Consider the following 22697-nt stretch of genomic DNA (forward strand, 5'->3'; position numbering starts at 1 on the left):
GTAGCTGAGACAATCTCATCACTGTTTGTTGCCAAAAAAGAGGTGGTCTTGCTCTTTCTCCTGATCCTGGCCAGACGGTGTCTCCCTTTTAAATTGGGGTCTGGAGCATCAGTTCTGTTGCTTAACTTATTTAACATGCTAAACTGGGTAAAAAACTGACCTTGGGGGGAAAAAGGTACTTTTCCTTCTAGGGGGAGTTGAATTTTTTTAGTGAACAGTGTGTGAGCATCAGACCTAGCACAAAAGTAGTGGCAAATGGAATGTCTGTGAGTGCGGATGGAAGACAGGAGAGAGCATTCTCCTCTTTAGGCAGCAGCAGACTTTGTTACATTAGCTCAAGCCATATTCTGTAACTTGACCTTCATTTGAAGGGAGGTATGTGCAGCTAGCATTTTTGATGTCTGCAGTCTCCTTGGGTTGTTGGAAATGTGTTATAAAAACATACTTGCCTGTGTTATGCCAGGCTGGAAGTCCATATAATCTACTGTTCTGTTTATGGCAGTGAACCGTACACGATGGATAGTTTGTGATTATTTTAACAACACATCTTCCAAAGCTTAGTTTGTTGTAGCTCTTTCCCATGCAGATTCTCTAATGAATAATATGATTGAGTCCATACCTTTGCCTTTCTGTCAGTGGATGGTGTCTCTAATAAACTAATGTTTTTTACTAAATTTGGAGGAATATATAATATATAATAATATGGACAGTTATATCACTATCAATAATCTAGCTGTAGCTGGCCAACAGCTTTCTTGCTCATAAATAGAGATTCTATGATCACTTGGTCACCTGATGCCATAATGAAAAATAAAAAGCTTAAGATGGTAGAGACCTGAATGTTCCTTTTTGGCCATTCTAAGGCCTGCTTTCCTTTCTGTAGGAAAATTGTGCTCTTAAGCTTAAAGTGGAGTTAGAGAGAGAGAGTTTGGTTTGTTTTTTTTTTTTTTTTTTTTTTTAATCTGTACCTATGTTCACAATCTACTTTAAATTCTAGATATAACTAGAGTAATTGTTCAGTTTGGCCATGCTTATAGTTTTTCTGTAATCATTTCATGTTTACTTATCTTTTTATGTTTAAATACTAAACCTATTCTGAAAAACCCTTTAAATTACCACGTATTCTATTGTTCTCGGTCTTCATTAACTGCTATTGCATAAATGAGGGAGAGCACATGTTACTGGGGAGCTGGTTGTTTGCTTAGTAACATCATAAATGTCTCATCAGCTGTGCTGTTGAAAGGCATTATGTAAATGTTAAAAAACTTGCAACTGAAATTCAGTGCCTGTTGCTAATGATGGTTAGCTTAGTTAAAGCTGACAGATTAATACCTTGTATTTGAATCAGTTAGCTTGGCTAGATTTTTTTTTAATAGAAATGATATTAGAAACAAAGTATTTTGCATTTGTTAACTTCTTTAAATAGCTTGGTATATAGAATATATAAAATAGGTGTATGTTTTAAAGAACTTATGGACAAATAATGTTCACAGGAGACTAGTCACAAGGTATTTCTGTTCTCTGAAAACAATTCAACATGAAAACAGTATCAATTACTCCTATTAGTTTAAGCTTTTAGAAAGAATTTGTATTGAACACTTATGATTTTTTTTAACTTTTGTAGTATTTGGTATTTCTTACTAGAGCCTAAAAAAGATGAACTCGTGAGAATTTAATTTTGAACTTAAAAACTGGGAGTTTTTCTGTGAGCATTGTTGGATATATCCAGAAATTTAAAAAAAATCACAAAGGTGTAGAAAATGCAAATTCTTCAGGTTTTTGAAATCTAATTTCATAGTTTTGGGGGCTTGGTAGCTTTTGAATGTTTGAGTATGCTGGACCACATTTCAGAAGAGGTTTTAAATTTACAAACCTAGGGATTTCTTCTGTGGAGTTGAGGACCTCTGCATGGTGAAATAGCCTACAGACATTGGTTTGCTTTTTCAGTGACATCTTGTAACCCTTTTTCGGAGTAGTCATGGACGCTCTGTTCACCACAGACTGACAATATGTCTTAGAACATTATGGAGAGATCCTCCGTTACAGCTGAGACTGTAGTTCCCCTGGAGCAGAAGCTGATCTTACTGAAGGCAGTGTGATGGTAGTTGTTGGTATGACTGTAATTGTCCAGGCCTACACTGGGAGATGGAAAGAGCAGTCCTGGAAATGTGAACTAAGTTGCTTCTTTTCAAGCTCTAACTCCAGAGCATTTGAGGTTAATCTAAATTGTCTGCTTGTTTGTGCTGGAATTGGCAGTCATCTGATCCTCAGTGAGCTGTTTCAGTTAGTGATGCTGGCAAAAAGTGATTAATCTTGTTTCATTTGTTCTTTATGTACTGTTGGTGTTCTGCCCATTTAACTGCCTGAGGAGCTCACTGTAAGGTCAGCTAAGTATAACTATGGGACAAGAGGCATCACAACTGTGTGGCAGAAAGATGATGGAGTTCTGCTATGTCTGCCACAGCATTTCTAATGCAGACTTGATTGATTGTTACCTCTTATTACTTAAAAAAATTGCTTGCAAATGGCAGATGATAATTTTCATTACAATTGAAATGATTCATGAAGTGTGGGAGTCAAAGGTTTGAGATTTGTATGCTATGACCATAGAGGTGTAAATATGCTGCAGATACTTGCGAATAGGTTGCAAATGTTTGGAGTACCTTTCATTTTAGAGTATCAAGAATGAGTACAATATCTCTCTTGTAGTGGAGATGCAAAAATGCTTAGTTTTTTTTTTTCTTACAATGTGGAATTGGTGTGCCATGATAACAAAAGGAGTTAATATCTTTTGTTTTTCTCTTATAGTAAATATGTGCTTAGTTGTATCTGTCTCTAACTTTTTCTTGCTATAAAGCTTCTTTCATTCTCCCCACAGCTTCCAAAACACAAGTCTGTTGTGGTTACATTAAATGACTCAGATGATAGCGAGTCTGATGGAGAGCCATCTAACTCAACTAACAGTGTGTTTGGAGGACTAGAATCTATGATAAAAGAAGCAAGGAGAAATGTTGAGGTAAACACTGTCAGCATGTAGGTTTATTTTATAATGATTTTGCTTTGTATATGGAATTCAAACTTTAGATTTGGGTTCAAGAAATACTGGATTACATCAGAAATGGGCAAGAGTGAGTACATTACTCCTGTCTGGACCATTACATTGTAATTTGGATTGCACAAGCTAATGAAAATGTGGGGGGGTGTGTTTTTTTTTTTTTTTTTTTGTTAAGATGGCATCCTGAAGACAGAATTTGTACTATATTTTGGTTTCATTTTTTCAATTAAAATTCAATGCATCTTTAATTACTAGCAAAAAATATTGGCTTAAAAGATGTTACTAGCCTTGAACAGCTTTAAGTTTGTGCTGAAGTATCTCTTAAATAGTAGTTAATAGCTGTACTTTAAACTAGTGTGACTAGTATTGACTTGAACCTTGTTGTAGCAGGCCTCAAAAATCAAAGCCCCTCCAAAATCAGAAAAAGAAAATGATCCAATGAGAACTCCAGAGGCTCTACCAGAAGATAAGAAGATAGAATACAGACTCTTAAAAGAAGAGATTGCCAGGTACAACTGAGTTTGTTAATGTAAAATGTACATTCTGTGTAGTCCTTTACTAGTCTATTTTTGTCACTGGAAGGAAAATGTGAGTTTGAAAACCTTGCCATTACCTTCAGGTTTTTCCCCCACTCAATTTTTAATAAAACAATATAGGAGTCTAAAGAAAGTCCTTAGATTCGAACTGACTTACAGTGGTTGATTGCCATTGTGGAAAGTTCTTTTTCTTTTAACTTGCAATCTTGTCCTGCTACTTTTTTTGAAGATTTTGAAACTGTTGGGAGTACAGGTCAAAATGAATGTTGAAGGTACTGAACATCTTTGCTTTTAACATCTCTGTTTTAGTCGGGAGAAGCAGCGCTTAATTAAGTCTGATCCACTGAAGAACAATTCGTCCCCTGCAAATTCTGATGGTGAAGTTGATGGAGTTGGGAGAATAGCAGTAGTGACAAAACAAGTCACAGAAGCAGAAGCAAAGCTTAAGAAAAACAGGTACATATTTCACTGCTGTAAGTCTTACCTTGTTCGCTTAGCAGGATGAAAATTGTAAATAATATTTTCAAATGTGTAGCATTTAAAGTACAGCAGATGATTGGTTTTCAGTTGTCTTGAGCTATCCAGTCTTTAATTCTATTGCTGTACAAAAGGAACTGTGGTGTTTGATGGTAACTTCTAAGTATGATTTGTCATGCTAACTGTTTTCAGCTGTGTTTACATTCAGTGACTAGAACATCCTCTGTGCCACTTAATAACTCTGAAATATGAAAAAAATTAGTGTGCTTTTCACTACTCTCTACACACTTGGAGGGTAACATGTTTCAATGGGATATGCCTGATACATAAAAATGAATGAGTGTTTCTGCAGAATAGGTATGCTGTTTGAAGCTTTTCCTGTACGCCTTTTCTCTTTTAGCATGCCTCTTTCATGTTTCTCACCCTTCTTCCAAGTTACTGTGGAAAATATAAGTGCTTTGCATCATCCTTCTCTGCTTCCACTGCTACTTGATTATTCCTGTGTGGTCTTGTGAACAAACTGGTTCCTGGTCAGACATAAATTGAAGGACATTCTTCCTCCCTGCCTTTATTCACACCTATCTAAGTCTTTATCTTGCTTCCTTTAATCCATAGCTTTTTATATTTAATTACTCTGCTATTGTGCTATAGTACTACGGCTTGTAATCTGCTAATGTGTGTATGTGCCCTAAGGAAGAATTGGGTTGTTACTTAACAGAAAGCAAGAATGTGTTTTTTGGATGTCTTAATGTTAAAAAGAGTATTAAAGATACACCACTTGCTTACTTTCCCCTGTTCTCATAACTAGAGTATTTTCATCTGCCTTATACTGACATGCTGAACTTGGGATACTGAAATCTGCTGTATGTACTACCAATATTTAATGTCCTATGAATGTTAAGACTATGGAGAAACTTAGAATGTTGTTTGTTGATAAATGAAAAAGAGCTGGGGTCTTAAATAACTAGGGTTTCAGAGGAGCAATGATAGCTCTGAGAATCTTCCCTTCGGAAAAAATTTTGTGACATGGCTTTTCTACTTTTAGACTTCTGTTGATGAAGGATGAATCTGTCCTGAAACACTTGTTGCAACAAGAGGCCAAGAAGAGAGAGAATGTTCGAATTGCTGAAAGTAAGATTAACAAACTGGCTGAACAGCTACAAGCAACAGAGAAGATCCTGAATGCTAATAAGATGTTTCTCAAGAAGCTTCAGGAACAAGTAACTTCAATTTTGAAATGTTTCTGTTTCCTAGAGCTGGAAATCTTGAAATGGGAAGCCTGATTTTTGGAGGCAGTAGTCTTTCTTTGAATTAGTCCTATGTCTTTTCTGATTATATTTTACTATGTGGTCATATCTGAAAATTTGCATCTTACTGTAGTATTTTTTTTTCTTTTTTCAGATTCATAAAGTTCAACAACGAGTTACAGTAAAAAAAGCTCTAGCATTAAAATATGGGGAAGAACTTGCTCGAGCAAAAGCAGTAGCAAGTAAGGAAATTGGGAAACGAAAACTGGAGCAAGATCATCTTGGAGTAAGTCTGTTGCATGCTTTTAAACCATGCCGTACTTGAAAAGCAGTAGCAGTTCTGACTAGGAAACTTAGTTCAAATGGGATCAGGAAAATAAGAAAATATTTCAAAAGCACGGTAGGAATCTTCCTATTGGTTTCCTATATTTTTGAGAATTCAACAGAAAAAGCATTAAGCATTTAAAAAAGAAAACTATTCAAAGCCTGCATTTCTGTGCCAGGGGAATGTCATTAGTAGATAAATAATGAGAGGAGCTATATGCCTGTGAAGGAAGGAAATACTTTATTGTCTGTAGACATCAGTGATCTTGTTAAAACTGTCTAACAGAGATGCTGAAGTGGGGATCTGATCTTGTTGTTTTGAAAAACAAAATAGAGAAAAACCAGGCTAAAATATTTTCGTAAATTTTTCTTTTTTTGTGTTTTCACCACCCCACCCCCCACCCCCCAACACCACTGTGTATACTTGTTTTATAGCTCACCTTTTAAATCCGGTCAGAACTTCTGTTGAAGCCCTGTACATGATGTAGGGTAATTTTTATTGAAAAACCTGCAAACATGCCAGTTGGATTGTGGCAAACTCTTCTGTGGTTTTGCTGCTGTTTTTTGAAATTTTCTGGCAAGAGTTCAAAATACGTTTTTATAAACTCTGAATTAAATATCTTGCCCATGTTTCATTTACCTCCTGTCAATAGATCAGTAAATGTGAAAATGAAATAAAGGGAATTTTTTTCTTTTCAGCCAAGCAAAATGTTGAAATTGGAGAACTCCCCTGCATCGAGTCCAAAAAAGCATTCAGCAGAATTGATTGCACTAGAGAAAAAACGACTACAGCAACTAGAGTATGAATATGCTCTGAAGATTCAAAAATTGAAAGAGGCCCGTGCACTTCAAACCAAGGAACAATCAAATATTGCACCTCATGCAGAAGAGGAATCTGAATTTACATTACCTCAGCCGTCACTTCATGATCTTACACAGGATAAACTGTCTTTGGACAGCGAAGAAAACTACTTTGATGATGAAGTTCTGTCTAATTCAAACCGAGAACGAAGGAGATCTTTCAGAGAATCTAATTCTTTCACTAAACCAAATCTTAAACACATGGACACTCCAAAACAAGAAACTATAAACAAACTTTCTAAAAAGGCATCAGAGGAGCCTGAGCTGTTCCTTGGGTTGAACGTTGATGAACTGAAAAAACTTTATGCTAAAGCTGACAGCTTGAAAGAGCTGCTGGTGAAAAGTACTGCCTTTATAGTGCCGAAGGAAGATCTGTTGTGTGGTCAGGTAAATGCTTTAAAATTTAATACGAAGGTTGTCTTTATTAGGTGGTATTGCAATTATTGTATACCTGTTTGTCTGTTTCCTAGGAAATTTCAGTGGACATGGATTTTGTTACATCACAAAATAAACAAACTGAAGTGAAGCCATTTCCATTTGGACCGTATCATAGTCCTCTTCTAGTATTTAAATCCTACAGGTATGAAGACTGTAGCAGCTGTTTGACTTCTGTGTATATGTGTTCTTGTTCAAGTATTCTTTGCTGCTCTTCCTTGATAGCCAGGCATGTACAGAAAGACAAGTTGCAGTGAGAAACTTGACCATCCTGAAACAATTTTGTGTAGTTTAGGGAACCTAATGATTTTAGTTACTTATTCCGGTATGCAGGAGTCCCTTGCTTTTGTGCAGTATGCTGCTTTTACATTGTATTGCAAACTGTTCCCTGCAGCTGGGTCGTTGTTGTTTGGTATAACTAAATTAAAAAATAATAGTTAAGCATTTGAAAACAGGATTTTTATATCCAATGTGAAGCAATCTAAAATCCAGGGAAAAAATTAACAGAAGTGTATTTCAATTACGTAGTCTTTAAACTGGGCTAGGATTTACATTGTCTGAGTCAAGGTTGAGCCAATCGCCTATTTTTGGATTCCTGCTCAGTGGAAAAGAGGCATGACCACAGTGATTCATCTGGACTTAAAGTAGTCACCTGCAAGTGTAATCAATTTGACACATCTGTATTTTGATTAAAGAGAGCTTTGTTCCTACACATTAACTTTTAGAAAACAAAAGTCTGGAATTTAAACTGGAGCAGTTGAATCCTACCATGTGCTTCAGGTTTTTTATTTCTGTATTCTTAAGCAGCAAAAGATGGAGGATGCATCATAAAGTAGTATTCATTTTAACTTTGTGGCTTCAATTCCTTAAGGAGCTAGAAATCCCCAAATTGACATAGTCAAATCTTAGCTAAAGATTTAAAACAAGCATTAGTCTGCTCAGCTCAGACTGGTTTTTGTTTGTTCACACATTCTAAAATCTGATGTGGATTTTTTTCACTGTTTTTTTTGGGTTAATCTTTAACGGTTCTCTTTATACTTCCATTTGACATTGATCTTATGCTGACTAGAGCATGAGTGCAGTTCTGCTAGAACTAAACTAAAATTCAGTTTCATAGTTTGCTTTCCCTACTGGATGATTACTACACTTCCTGTTCTTATATGAATGAAGTTCTGCACCTGAGGGAGAAGAAAATGGTAGAGCAGAATCTGTTTAGATTGAGAAGTACTGTTTTGTTCCCTCTCACTGTTTTCACTTTCCTCTTAACTCATGGGTCAGAGATGCTTTTGGTCAGTAGCAGGGTTTCGGAAATAATGAGATTTAATACAGAAAAAGCTGGGTTTTTTTAAATGTTTTGTTTTGTAAAACTGATGTGTTACTTTGTAAGCTTTGTCACAATAATGCACTGTTTCATTTTAGGTTTAGTCCGTATTTTCGAACCAAGGAGAAACTGTACCTCAGTTCAGTAACGTATAGCAATATGATTGAGCCAAAACAGTGTTTCTGCCGTTTTGATTTAACAGGCACATGTAATGATGATGACTGTCAGTGGTGAGTTCTTTTTAATTTTGTTTGTTTGAACTAAACATCTCTTCTAGATGTCTGACTCAAAGACCAAAATAGGCATGTTTTTAATTTCTTTAAAAGGTCTGGATTTATGATCCTATACACAAGTTCTGGAAAAGAAAGATATTTTTAATACCCTATTGCAGATACTTGGTTGGTGGGAAAAAACCCTTTCATCTAAGCCATGAGGAAAGGAGATCTTTAGATGTAAATTTAGAAAAGCAGTATGGACTGTTAGAGAATATTTCACCTTTTGGTTGCCCTGTAATTCAGGCAGGATTCCTCATGCTTTATAGCTTCAGCATAACTTCAGACCTTCATGCAACCTCAGGTAGTGGTTGATACTGTTAAGCACACCAGAGATGTATCATGTTGCTAACCAAAATAAAGCATATACCAAATATTATGTGATTATGTAGAAAAAAACCCACACATAGTAGTAGTGGAATTCTAGTTTTCTGGGAAAATGCTGGCTAAGTTTGTTTCTTTTAAGCCTGGTGTTAAATTATATTACTATAAAAATAGTTTGTTGAATAATGTTGCACAGTATATTTAAAAAGCTGGCACAAGAGCAAATTGATATGAATTGGTCAGGAATAAACTCAGTTTAGAAACTTCTAACTACTGGAAAAATATAATAGGAGTAGACTTTAGCTTTTTTTTTTTTTTTTTGTCCTTTTCGGTGGCAGACAGCTTTTTTTGGATCAACTCTTAGCTGTTACCATCAAACCATAGTTTGAATCTTTTAAATGCGAAGTGATATCTAATTCCTATACCTGCCTTGTTTGAACTGGAAAGTTCTAAATACTGTGGTTTTGTGTTAGTGTGAAGTGAGTCTTTAGAGGTTTATTTTAAGGAGTAAGGCTATAGTGAAATAATGAAGACTAGGATTAAGTTATTGATGCAGGCTTAAGTTTAGAGAAGACCCAGACATATTTAACAGAAATTTCAAAGCAGGCTATAGTGTTTTCTGCAGGTATCATTTTCTTTATGCCTTACCCTAGCGTGTACCAAAACCAACTTTATGGTTACAAGCCTTATTAAATTGTTGCTGTGATAAATATTTTAATTGCTTATTTGTTTGTTTTTAGGCAGCACATGAAAGACTGCACTCTTAGCCGTAAGCAGCTGTTTCAGGATATTCTGTCTTACAATTTAGAACTGATTGGTTGCTCAGAAAAAAGCACTGATGAGGAAATCAGCACTGCCACAGGTTTTTAAGAGTCTTTTGTTCGGTTTTGTATATAAAGATTAATTTCTGAAGGGGATGGCTTTCATTAAAAGCTCTGGGTGCAAGGTCTTTGATGTAAAGCAATGTATAAGATACAGCTGTATGGAAAAAATAGGTCTCTGCAGTTGTCCAATTCAGTCCTTTGTAGTGGGTAGTTAGCTTGGTGTCTCTACAGAAAGAAAAAAAAAAATCATCTATCTGTGGAACATTTCACTCAAAAAAAAAAAAAAAGTATTGCTGGGATTCAGGGGACTGGGGAGCAATGGGCATGGAATCTTTTCTTCTCTCGTTCCTCACTTCCTTTTGTAACTACTGGACTGGTCTGTTTCAGTGGAGCTGGAATTTTATAACAACGCTGTTGCCATATAGGCAAGTTGCTGAACAGAACTCTTCCAGTTTTTAATTTCTTTGTTCTAGTATGTTAAATTACCATACCTCTTGAAGCAGTCATATTTCATGAATTCAGCATAGGTTGTGCTAAATTGCTGTTAAGTTACCTATCCATTTTCCTTTATGTGTTTACCTAAGATACAAATATTCTTGTTTCAGAAAAATATGTTGAAAAACTTTTTGGTATAAACAGAGACCGTATGTCAGTGGATCAGATGGCTGTTCTTCTGGCCAGCAATGTCAATGAGAGTAAAAGTCACAGTAAGTAACTTGGTGGATTAAATACAGTATAAACTTTTTTAATTATATAAGCACCTTGACGATTTTTGTAAACCAAGAAATTTTTTGTTGTTGTTGTTGCTAAGCTTATTTATCTCAGTATTATAAATTCTGCTTATGGTAAATTAAAGGCAGCAGAGTTTGTTTTAAGGCAATAGTATAATAGTTTTGGAGTCCAATTTCGAAAAGTGACTTGAGCACAATAGATTTTAAATAACTTGTGTTGAAACTTACACACTTGTGTTGCACTCACAGAATGTTTTTATCTAAAATCCTTATTAGCAAAGATGTTTTAATCTTGAATACAGAGAAGTGAAAGAATTTCTACTACCTTGCTTGTTTACAGCACCTCCATTTACAACATGGAAAGATAAAAGGAAATGGAGACCAAAGTACTGGAGAAAACCTCTGTTAGATAGTAGCAGCAGTGAAGAGGAACAGTTCGTTGGACCTATTAAATATGGTAATCTGGATGTGTGGCATGCATTAAAAAAGAGTACGGGGGAAAATACCTACCAACCTCTTCCCAACACCTAATTTTTAAAGTGGTTCATAAGAAAATAAATGCTTTTAATAGCTCTCTTGACTTCGTTTTTCCTGCATACAGACTGTATTTTGCATAAATTTTTGTGTAAAGTTTGGCATGAATTTGTTGCATTTAAGGGAAAAAAAAAAAAAAGTAGTATAATGTGTGACTGGAAGTTAAAGTGGAATTTATACTTACCTGTTCTTAAAAGGAACGTAAGGAACGATTTCGCTAGAGTGTTTCGGCTTTGCCCATAGGCTGTTAGGATTTTTTTTAATTTTTATTTTTCCCTCCCAGAATTATAAATAGTAAAACTTCATGTGTTCAGTTATCTTAAATTTGTACAGAGATAACATTTGGTGTTGAGGTCAGGAGTTAAAAAAAAATGCTGTTAAACGGCATTTGAGACTTGGAAGCTTGCTAGAGCGTCAGTAACCCAACAGTGTTTCACATGTGACTCATGCAAGTGGGAGCTTTAAGATTTGTTAGCAAATCCTGTAAAAAGGATTTTTAGAGATTCAGAATTTAGATAAATTTTTCTTTGTGTCTGTTTCCTAATGCTGCCTAATGAACTGCCTTAATTGGCGTCTGTTGATCAAAGCAGCCTTTTACTGCTATTTATTTCTTGCCTTCACATTTGAAATATAACTAGTTTTACAGACTACACAGTAAGTTTTAGAGGATGTTGAAATAACCGTATCTTGCTCTGGTCAATGGCTATACTTGAAATATATAAATGCCACCCCTTATGTGAGTTCTAGTCTTACAGGTCACTTCTGTTTTGAAAAGAAACGTTTTTGGTTTTGTTATTTGCAGCTCATCCCACAGAACATAAAAAAAGAGTTCCAGTTCTTGATGCTGTGGTGACTCCAGATGATGTCCGGTATTTCACAAGTGAGACTGATGACATTTCCAACTTGGAGGCAAGTGTCCAGGAAAACCCTCGTGATGTACAGCTTTGGATTAAACTTGCATACAAATACTTGAATCAAAATGAAGGGTAAGTCTGCTACATTTTAGATTTGATTTTGTGCTTTACCCATGCTGGTATGATCAAGTTTCCTTTCTGATGTTAAAGAACTTTCTTCAACAATGCCACAAATAATTTATTACTTAAAAGTAGGTTAAAAAAAGACTAGATTTCCCACTGTATACAGTATAGTATGTGAGGTATAAATTACACTGATGGTTTATCTTTAGGTAGGTTCTGATTCAGAATGGAAGTCGATGGAAAGTAGTGTGGGAGAAATAATTGTTTCAAGAGTGCACAACCTAATGTATTCCCAAGATTACAGTGGAATGTTGTACTTCTGGTGGTAAAATAGTGGACCAATAAACTCAAATCAGTTTATCCTCTACAGAATGAATGGTTGGAATAATGTTTGAAATTACTTTAATCAGAAAGCTTTCTTGTAAGAACTGTTCTACTGTATGGTTTTATCCCTGTAGAAATGGTCTAGTTGAGCACTCAGTTTCTTATTTTGTAATTTTTTTTAAACTTTTGGATTTTTAAGTTTCTCTAGTTTCTGTTTTTTTAAATTATTCTGCGGGATACCATGTTTTTATTGGCAATCAGATAATCTCAGTAGGAATTCTGTCATTATGGTTTCATTCTAGAGATTGACTTAGATTTTAATAGTGAGGTACTCGCTTAAGCAGCTGCAGCAGGGAGGAAAGGAAATGGAGCGGAGCAGCTCTCTTCTAAAAGCCTTGTATAAACTGTGGATAATGGAAAATGTAGCAGAAGATCAGTTTAGCTATATCAATAGCTGCGTGAACGCTAGAAGGGATGGAACTGGAAAGGCCAGTACTCAAAGAATATACTACCAGCAAGCGGCAGGGTGAGAAAAGCACAGTTTCTAAATATAAGCGTACTTGGAAAAAGACCAAGAAGAGAAGGGAGAAAACCTGATGGAAGACAATGCATCCTTTTCTTAAAACAGCCACCTCCCCCATTCCTTCCCTTCCCTTCTGCCTCATACTCTGAAGAAACAGTGGTTTAGTAGGTGGCAGTGGTAATAGAAGGGGTTGGGAAGGCTTCAGACTTATATATGGTTAACTGTGTTAGTTTTATTTTGGGACATGTGTTTTTCGTCTCATAAATGTCTATGCAAAGTAACTTCTAAAGATGTTTTCAGAATAAATGTGACCTCAGGAAGCTTTCTGTGGTTTTATGGAAGTTTGTTTATGAATTAAAGCTCAGCTCTGTGGTTTGCAATATAGTCAGTTACTTGAGCTAATCTTGTATTAATTTGCTGGTATCTCATGATCATTATATCAAAAAGTAAAGTCTCTTTTTTTTTTTAATGGTGTAGAGGCAGAGAAAACTTGCATGACATGCAGAGAAACCTGAAATAAAGGCTTATATTTGATGACTGTAGGAAGTAAATTAAATATGTGACAAAAATATTCTAACTTACTTTACTAAGCGGTTGAAATTTCTACTTAAGTTTTCAAGTCTGTATTAGGTAACTGCCTTTATATGATTTCAGCTTGAGACTTGCTTACAGAAGAATCTTACTCATTTTCAATTAAACTGGACTCTTATTTGAATTGGCACTCTTTTCCTAGGAAACTTATTTTTCCATGTGCTACGATAATTGCACCTAATAATAACCTTCGAAAACTTACTGAAACATTGAAACTTTCATAGTAAAGGACAGCACATGTTAAAAAAAAAAAAAGATGGCTGTGTGTCACTTTCGTTCTAATTATAAGCATCCATTTTCATATTTGATATTGTGTAAGTCATAATACTAACACAGTTGATGTGAGTGCTTTTTTAATTTTTACAGCTCATCGTCTGAGTGTTTAGATTCTGCTTTAAATGTGTTGGCTCGAGCCCTTGAGAACAATAAAGAAAATCCTGAAATTTGGTGTCATTACCTCAGACTCTTCTCAAAAAGAGGAACCAAGGAGGAGATACAGGAAATGTGTGAAACAGCAGTGGAATATGCTCCATCTTATCAAATCTGGTGGACAGTAAGTAAAAAAAAAAAAAAAAAGTATATGTGAAATGTTCATGTAAGTGTGCGTTTTCTACTGTAGAAAACCAGTACATATGACAGGGAAAGTGTGAAATGAAAAACACTATAGCTTTTTGAAAACTCAAAAGCTCCTCAGAAAATGAAGTGATTCGAAGTTCTGTTTGCTGGATATTTGTAGAAATCATCAGTTTTCCTCAGGTAATAAAAGTTATTTAAAATAAAATGGTTTTTTTATTTTTGTTACTTAAGCTTGCAAAATTTAACTTTGACTATTTGATCTTTAATATTTAAACAGTATTTTTTGAGGCTTAATGTGAAAATTTGGTGTGAGGGAGGGAACTATCGTTCATAAGGTGGTGAAAGACATTATCCAAAGTTTGTGATTAATGTGATTTTTTTTTTTTAACTTAGAAGCTTTACTAGTATTCCGATTATTATTAATATGAATTATTTCTGTCTAGTTTTTGAATTTGGAGAATTCCTTTGATGGAAAAGACTATGTATGTGGGAGGATGCTACAGTTTCTAATGGAAGTGACAGGGGGAGAAGAAAATCCAAATCTCGTGTCCTTTCAGCTGCTGGAGACTCTCCTGTACAGGGTTCACTTAAGCCTGTTTACAGGAAGACATCAGAATGCTCTTGTTCTGCTGCAGGTAACTTGCAGGTTACCACCCCAGGAATTGTCTTCATACCTTCACCTTTCTCATCATGCCTCTGACTTGGTAGTGTCAACTTTAGAAGAACTGTTCCTTCCTTTATTTGCTGAAGGAATTCTTCTAGAGACTTCTCTTTTGAGATATGATGCCATTGGAAAATTTGGATATACCTTTGGGGTTTTTGGTACCTTTTTTGCTTTGCTTGTGTAGCTAATAGCCTAGACCACTAAGTCTCAAAATAATTCTCAGGGAATTGCTTTACTTCTTGATTTCTGTTAAGCCATAGAACATTTTTCTGCAGTGAAGGACCTGTGAGTAGTGTATTGCCTCAGGTACTCAAATGTTTATTGCTACAGAAATCAAACCAGTAGTTCTTGGGAAAGAACACAGTATGATGTTTGATAACAGTGTTGCCCTGCTACGAAATTTGGAGACTGTTAAATCAGACTTTATTGATCCCATGAACTCCAAAGTCATGGAGTTATCTCAGGCTTGTATTGTGACTGTAGAAAGAATTTAGGTCACTCTTACTGTTCTGTAGACAATAGAAGTGGTGGATGAAGGTGAGAAATGGAGTGTTGACATCAGCCCTACTAGAAGTGGGAGCTGCTCTAGTTTCAATTGCAAGTTTTTTCATTCCTACCAGCAGGTGGCACCGGTTGCTTGCTACACCCTCAACCATTTTTTTTCTCAGTTGTGTGGTTTGAGGCTGTAATGCTTTTTTTTCTAGCTCCAGTTTAGATAGAAAAGTGTAATGCTGTGTTGACTTCCTCCAAAAGCTATTCTAAACACAGCAGTACTGATCAATGTAACTGAATGTTTGACTGAATGAACAAAAAGAACAGAGGGAGAAAAAACTCGGTTTGTGTCCAATTGACGTGGAAATCCAGTGTATATGGGAGAATAACATGAATTGGTTTCCCTTACCTTTCCCCGAAGCATCATCATAAAACCAAACATTTTTTTTGTTTATATTCATCTGAAATGTGTAATTAAAAAATCTCTCCCCAAGACATTATTTAACCATATTTAAGAGAAGATAATTTCTAAGTAAATGCTATTTCAGAGTAAGTAGCAATGTGTCTCTTTGAAAACTTGAAAGTAAATTTTCTGAAGTAAATATTTTGAAGAGTGAATAAGTGAAATGTTTTTGAAACTTCAGATTTTGCCTATTACAGGACAAGTGTCCTGCTGAATTTTGCCTAAATTTACAAGTACTTTCATTCCCTTGAAAGTGCATTCTTTGATTGTACTGCATTTATCCAGAAAAATGTTGGCACATAACCAACCATGAGATTCTGCTCCATTTTAGGAGCAACTGTGTTTAGACTTTGTCTAATTGCGTGCTCTAATGATTTTATTTGCAATCTGCCAATTTAACTGGGCTATTCTGCTTTTGCATATAACTGGTAGGAAAATTTGAAGCAGTATCCTTGTTCTCAGTAACATTTCCGACACTTTTTTTTTTTTAAACAATATGCCTAGAGATGGTGGTGCTTTCAGTAGGCTTGGATAGCTGTAAGTTAGTAGCTGTGTAACTAGAACTTAATAAAAAACCCCCCAAACCAATAAACAAACAAAAAAACCTCCAAAACTCAGTAGGCTATAGCAAGCTGAATCCAACTTGTAGATGCGTTGTCCTAGAGCTAATAGATTATTTCTATGTAACTGGAAGTAATTGTCCACGAATTAAGCAGAAAAATGGAACACATGTTGGGAGATGCCTGTTTTCAAAGTCTCTCTCTGTTCACTTTTCAAAATAACAATCTTCTACAGTTTTTCTAAACCTGTTACTAGAAATTACGCATACAATTTGAATACAGTCACACATTCACATAAGCCAAATATAATCATGATTGACATAAAGAATTAGTTCCTGTCTTTTCTATGGAAAAAAACTTGAGAATATTAAAACTTACTCTTCCTGTTTCCTTTTCTCATTCTTAGATCTTACATTATATTTCAACCATAAAATCTTTATTTCTTTTAACCTTTACAGAATGCTTTAAAATCAGCAAATGAAAAGATAATATCAGAACGCCTTACTGTAAATGACCGTTGCTTGGCTTGGCTGGCTTATATACATCTAACTGAATTCGGCATTCTCCCAGTCAAGTTCTATGATCCAGCCAATGTCAGTCCTTCAAGGATCATGAACAAAGAGCCATTTTTAATACCATGGCAAACAGTTCAAGATGTAAAGACCAATCCTGATACGCTGTTAGCTATGTTTGAAGGTAAGGTTAAGGAGGTAAACTACTTAATACATTACTCTCTTGTTGTAAATCAAGAAATATTGTCCAACTTTTGGAATTTCAAGACAGTCCAATATTGCTGATGACCATGTTAAGTCATTGGGATTAATCCAGTGAATATTTCATCTTGATTTGAACAGAGCAGTGAGGAAAGTCCGTGTTCTTGGGTACTTAACGCACACCCTGAGTTTTTCATCTGTGGTTCAAAGCAGTAGCTTTTTCTCTCAGCTGTGATATTCTATCAAGATAAAGACCAGTGGCTTGTGACAGTATGACATTGCTAGTTTTCTTGGGCTTATACAAGCATAAAGCCAAGCTTCTGTTGTCGTTCTCTCTTACCCTTCCTCCCCTCAATGGGATGTGTCTATTGGAAAGTTACTTTCTTGGAAGTTTAGTGTGTTTCCTTAGAAGAGGCAGAGCAGTGCATGTGTTTGTCTTCATTCAAAGTTTACTTAAACCAAATAATTTTTTGAAGATGTAAAATGAAGATACTAGAAGAAATTGAATTCTTGACTTGTGGTGCTGCCAGAGGTAGACTTTATAATAGCATTGTATCAATGTCAGTACTTAGCATGTTAGCCAGCAGCAATATTGAATTGCTACTGGGAATATACCTATGCTGCAGGTGGTAATGCAGTGTGGAAATATTCAAGGATAGATTGAGTAGCCCAACTATGGGAGTGAAGGCAGTCTAGCCATGACAATGGCGTGTTCATTATGGGGTGTTCATTGTTGGGTAACCTTTTATTATGCTGAGAAGAAAAATAATATCCTACATGAGCTTTTGTCTCAGCAGCTTTCAGCAGCTATGCTGGAAGTCCTGGAATGTAGTTTTAAGTATAGTGATACACTGCTATCTGTAATGTGGCTTTAACATTTCATTGGTAGGATGTTTCCTGTTTTTTAAATGAACAAGGGATGAAACTTCTGAAGGACTTTTGTCTTTGCACTGTGGTGATGAGTGTTAAGAAAGCTTTTCCAAAGATGGTCATTTTCCTTTTTTAATAATTTGCAAAAGCAGCACTGTCAGAAATATCTTTCCACACTTACGTATTTTCATTATGTTAAATGAGACTTCTTATTATGTTAAGGCTTCAAATAGCTTTGATATTGCTTGAGGTCTAAAGGCTTGATTTTATACTTTTGTTTTCAAGATGCAGTCAAAACATGTACTGATGAAAGCCTTGAGGCTGACAAAAGAATAGCTATCTGCTTTCCTCTCTACAGAAACATGATAGCTTTGCTGAAACTTCTTGAAAGGTAAGGTGTTTCAAGACATTTTTAATTGGAGTACCCAACTCTGCTTTTTTGAAAATTTACCTTTACTTTTCTTTAAGGTGGGAGTCTGCTGCAGAACTTTGTAGATCTTTATTGGAGCTCTGCCCTAACAACTGTCAGCTCTTGGAGAGTTTGGCCACCTTGTACTTGCAGATGGAGCAGAGTGACAATGCCCACAAAGTGTGGATTGGAGCTTTTGAGAAGAATCCTCAGAATGCTGAAATTTTTTATCAGTTGTGTAAATTCCTTGTTTCACAGGTAATACTCTGCTCCAAAACTCATTTTATTGGTCTGCTGGCTTTATGAAATCTGGGTTTTGTGTGTTGCTTCAAACACTTATCAAGTTGATTAATCTTCATGATGTTTTTGTAATATCTGGTACTCCTTTATATAGTTGGAAAAAATAGAATTGGCAAGATTAGTGACATGATTAAAGATAATCAAAGGAATTACATAAAATCATAAATTCACACTTTGGATTGTTCTAATCCAGTGTTAATATCCCTAAGTAAGAATAATAGACGTTAACAGTAAACCCTGTAATATGTTTTCAGCTTTTTTCTGCAGCCTGCTGACTGACCCAGTTAGACTTCATTCTTGAGAGAATGAAGGCAATGGAGCATTGCAGGGATTGACACACCACTCGTTATTTAATATGCTTAAATTGTTCTTGTCATTTTCAGGTTGATGTCTGATTCTGTTTTCTATTTTTATTTTTAAAAAATAAACCCCCAAAACAGGAAAGGTCAAGCAGTATTCTTCCACTGTTGCAAGATTTTGTGGCAGCTTTCTTTGAGAATACATGCCAACAGCATGGTCCCATGGATCTCTTAAGGTATGCTTAGAATATTTTTTTTTTCTCTTTAAATTTTGGTAATATTGTCATTTTCTTGAAAAACAAGACAGTCTAGAACTTTGAAACTCCTCTATTTTTAGCTTGGCATGTTTTGCTAGAATTTCAGTGAATTATGATTTGGTAGTTTATAAGACTTATACTTATTGTTTGTGCACATGCACTAAATAGTAAAACCACAAGGATTTAAAGATGAAATAGCCAGCAAGTCCAATTTCTGGATTTGGGGAATGAAAATCAATCATATGTATGCCAAAGTTGTGCATTCCCCCCCCCCCCCCCCCGCCCAAGCTAGGAGCCTAAAATTGCATACCTAAAATACTATATTTAGGCACTTGCAAAAGACCTCAATCCAGACGTCCAGCATGCTATTAATCAGCAGATTATCGTTGCTGAAAAGGCACAGGTTCATATCTAGCCTGCTGATTTTCCACTTGAATTTTAGCACCTAATGGAGAGAGTTACTGAAGTTTTGAAATACGCAAGTTCCCTATAGTCAAAATAGATGCCTCTGAAGGCCTTCAAAGGAAGACCTACTGTGATAAAGCTTATGCTGATGAGGCTTTGAAATATTTTTATCTTCAAGTTAGGTGTTAGATTTTATTCCTGTTTACATTAAATTTAGTACTGGCAATCAATGCAGCCTAGCTGACTGTATGTAGATGATTGTACCTTACTTGATGTATTTTGTATGAGGAGGGAGGAGTCTGAGATGTAAAGCAACATTTAACTTTGTACCTAATGAGGGAGAAAATGCTTTCTATATTATTTCTATATTTCTGTGTAATGCTTTCTGTATAATTGTATCTGGATGGAGTTAAACTAAAATCTAGGAAAAGTGCATGTTTTTAATGTTCCATGAACTGGATTTTGGAACTAAACATTACATCCACATAGGACTCTTCCATGTATAGGGGTATTCTCACTTACTACTACTTTTTTCTCGTGTAGATATCTCTTGAATTTTCCAATGCCAATTGAATTTACATCACCTCTCTATAAAGAACATCTTACAGATGATGTTATAAACCAGCAAATCCCATATCTGTGGCAGATCTACTGGTGAGATTTTTCTAAAGTATTTCTGAGAAACAGCTATTGGGTCTGAGTAAATTGCATTTTCAAAAGCAGAGCATTCATTGTTTGCCTAAGGGTGTATCACTTTGAGTTCTTCAAATAAATGATCTACCAGTCCTTAGAGAACCTACCTGCCTGCTGCACAACAGAGACAATTTTATGGAACTGTGAGTTGCACATCCACTTAAATTCTCCACTTGAGAAATCTTTCAGAAATTCTGCCCTATAGGAGCAGTAACAGGTGTGTTCATCTCGCAAAATGATAAAATGATTTTCTTTTTTGTTTTACTTTTGTTTTAGGATACTACTGCTAGTAGTGTTCTTCTTTCTTCTGGCTTGCAATTGTCTCCCTTTTATTTTACAATAGTTTCCCGACTCTGTTTAACTTTGTTTAGCCCTGGTCTCCCCACCTTCCTTGACCCACTGTTTCAGCTTATAGAGCTACTAACAACAGACTACAATAGTTGAAATTAGCCACAGACCCCCCTCCGTAGGAAAGTAATACAGCAAAGTGACCTTTTCCTCTGCAAGAGATTGCAAAGGTGACAGATCTTTGTCATGTATACACAATTTCTTTTTGTTTATTTCTTCCACCATTGCTTGTGATAGCAACAATATCCAGGATTGGCAGGCACCAGAGTATTAGCCATCTATAACTTATACTAGTATAACGGTGGTTACTGAGATGTTGACTTAGGTTCTTTAAGAAGTTTACCACTTCATAGTCTGGGTTTGTCAGTCTTCACAAGTAGCTATTTGGCTTTTCAGATAAGTAAAGGGACAAAGATGATAACGCTTCAGATACTGAGTGAGGATACCTCAGAACTCCTTCAACACTGTTGCTTATAGCTTTTAATTGGTGGACAACTTAAAAACAGGTAAAATGTATGGTTTTCAAGAAAATCTTTATATAAGGTTTAGATTAAGCTATTTTAATGCTTTCTTTTTATATTGTCCATTAATACCAATTTAAATAAATTGTATTTAGAAAATACGTACCTCTTTGCAAGTTCAATCTTAAGTTTGGTACTTGCACAGTAGAAACATTTTTAGAAAGACACTTGAGGTCACTGTTTCATCTAGTCATTAGGGACCTTAACTTAAGCTCAGATGCTCCTGTATTTTAGCGCCTGCTTCTAAGAGGAAAATAAGTGCTATTGAAATAAGTGCCTAAATTACTTTCAGAGCTAATAATTGAGTGTTTCTGTGGTTGACTGAGTAAGTGCCTGGATATTTGGACCTATGTATCTCTTGCCTTTTTTCACGTACAGAGGACAAAAGACATAAAAATTCACTTTTATTGAGTGAAAATAGTCAGCTTGAAATCAGCAAAGCCTCAAAGGTCAAGGAACAATGTTTTACTTGGAAAGATTGTTGTGTGTGTGTACACATGTGCATGTATGCGCAGAAACATATGCATACACTTTTTTAGAAAGAGTAGCAAATTGAAAGAGTAGCAAATTGGTGATTCAGTTTGTAGCTCTTGGGGAAAGCTGGAGTAGAATCAGGCACCCTGATTATGTGACCCTAGTCAGGAGGGTTCTGTAGCAAAGTAGCAACATCAGCTCTGTCTTATTTTGCATTTCTGTAGTCTTCCTCTTCATGAGTTGTTTTTTTTTCCACTCTTATGACTTACTGAAAGTCTTACTTTTTTTTCCACTGTTACTTTACACTTTGAAATAAGGATTGTTCACTGAATCTTGGTCAAAAAATGTCTCCTTCTGTCTTTGGTGAGGTCCCATATGTTGGTCTGACCATATGTTTCTTTGAGGAGCTGTGGAACAAAATTAAGGGTTTTTTTGACTATTCTTGTCAGTTTTTTTTTGTCCTCACATGATCAGCGTATTTCTACCCCAGATCCCCAATAGTATTTGTTTCGGAACACTAGTTTTGTTGCCACAGTCTGATACTATTTCTCAAGTGGTTTTAATCCAACTTTGAAACTTCCTGTTCTGGAGCTTTCTAAATGGAAACTCAAGACTTGTCTCCATTCTGTAGCAGTCAGAGGATCCCTATTAGAAGGACTAGACAATTCATAATGTTTCATTTCTATTTGAGTTGCATTTTAAACTGCATTGTTTCTGTATTATTATCTGCAGTTGAGATTTAACCGTTTTAATAAATTGACTGAGAAATTAGTCCATAATGCTGCTAAACTGAAAACACTGTTTTTTCTTGCATCTCAGAATGACTAGTTCTTTATTGTTTCTTACTCTTAATATGTAAGAACATGCATTGTTTATGACCTGCAACACTTTTTAACTTTTACTATAAACAGTTTGTGCCAGTCTCTTCACGCAAGTGTTGGTGAAGCACTGGATGCTTATGAAGCAGCTCTGGGGGCAGTGATGCAGCAGGAGACTGTTCAGAACATCTGGATGGAGTAAGTTCTTAAGGGAGGAGAGTAAATTAATCTCAAGACTATTAAGTGAAGGCTACCAGAACCATCTTTTTTCCTTTTTTTTTTTTTTTTTCTTCCAGTTACCTTGTTTTTATCAATAGCAAAGTTGTTGGATCCAACAACAAAGTTCAAGAATTCAAGCTTTTTACTGACCTAGTGAACAGATGTCTGGTTACAGTCCCCACACGCTACCCAATTCCTTTTAGTACTGCTGATTATTGGACCAATTATGAGTTTCATAATAAGGTAAAAATGTGTCTGTG

General features: G+C 35.6%; 1 protein-coding gene across 12 annotated transcripts in view; it reads left to right on the top strand.

Annotated features, from left to right (window-relative positions):
• Positions 1-22697, top strand: part of ZFC3H1 (zinc finger C3H1-type containing) — a 55473-nt gene that overhangs the window by 14572 nt on the left and 18204 nt on the right. For 9 of the 12 annotated variants that reach the window (XR_014228065.1, XR_014228066.1, XM_082310779.1 and 6 more), the window contains exons 10-30: positions 2879-3016; positions 3443-3564; positions 3901-4047; positions 5114-5288; positions 5470-5601; positions 6339-6887; positions 6971-7080; positions 8355-8486; positions 9593-9714; positions 10282-10383; positions 10748-10864; positions 11744-11927; positions 13723-13909; positions 14376-14567; positions 16570-16807; positions 17980-18085; positions 18163-18361; positions 18844-18938; positions 19908-20018; positions 22312-22416; positions 22515-22680. Coding sequence is in view for 10 of the 12 variants with exons in the window: in XM_082310779.1 (XP_082166905.1) it covers positions 2879-3016; positions 3443-3564; positions 3901-4047; positions 5114-5288; positions 5470-5601; positions 6339-6887; positions 6971-7080; positions 8355-8486; positions 9593-9714; positions 10282-10383; positions 10748-10864; positions 11744-11927; positions 13723-13909; positions 14376-14567; positions 16570-16807; positions 17980-18085; positions 18163-18361; positions 18844-18938; positions 19908-20018; positions 22312-22416; positions 22515-22680 (3429 nt within the window). In the remaining 2 variants the exon portion in view is untranslated. Of the gene's footprint in view, positions 1-2878; positions 3017-3442; positions 3565-3900; positions 4048-5113; positions 5289-5469; positions 5602-6338; positions 6888-6970; positions 7081-8354; positions 8487-9592; positions 9715-10281; positions 10384-10747; positions 10865-11743; positions 11928-13722; positions 13910-14375; positions 14568-16569; positions 16808-17979; positions 18086-18162; positions 18362-18843; positions 18939-19907; positions 20019-20108; positions 20275-22311; positions 22417-22514; positions 22681-22697 lie in introns of those variants that run through there. The other 3 variants (XM_082310783.1, XM_082310786.1, XM_082310782.1) reach the window with 3 other exon arrangements.

The sequence above is a fragment of the Platalea leucorodia genome (genome assembly GCF_965183815.1).
Source record: "Platalea leucorodia genome assembly, chromosome: 4".
Taxonomy (NCBI): Eukaryota; Metazoa; Chordata; class Aves; order Pelecaniformes; family Threskiornithidae; genus Platalea; species Platalea leucorodia.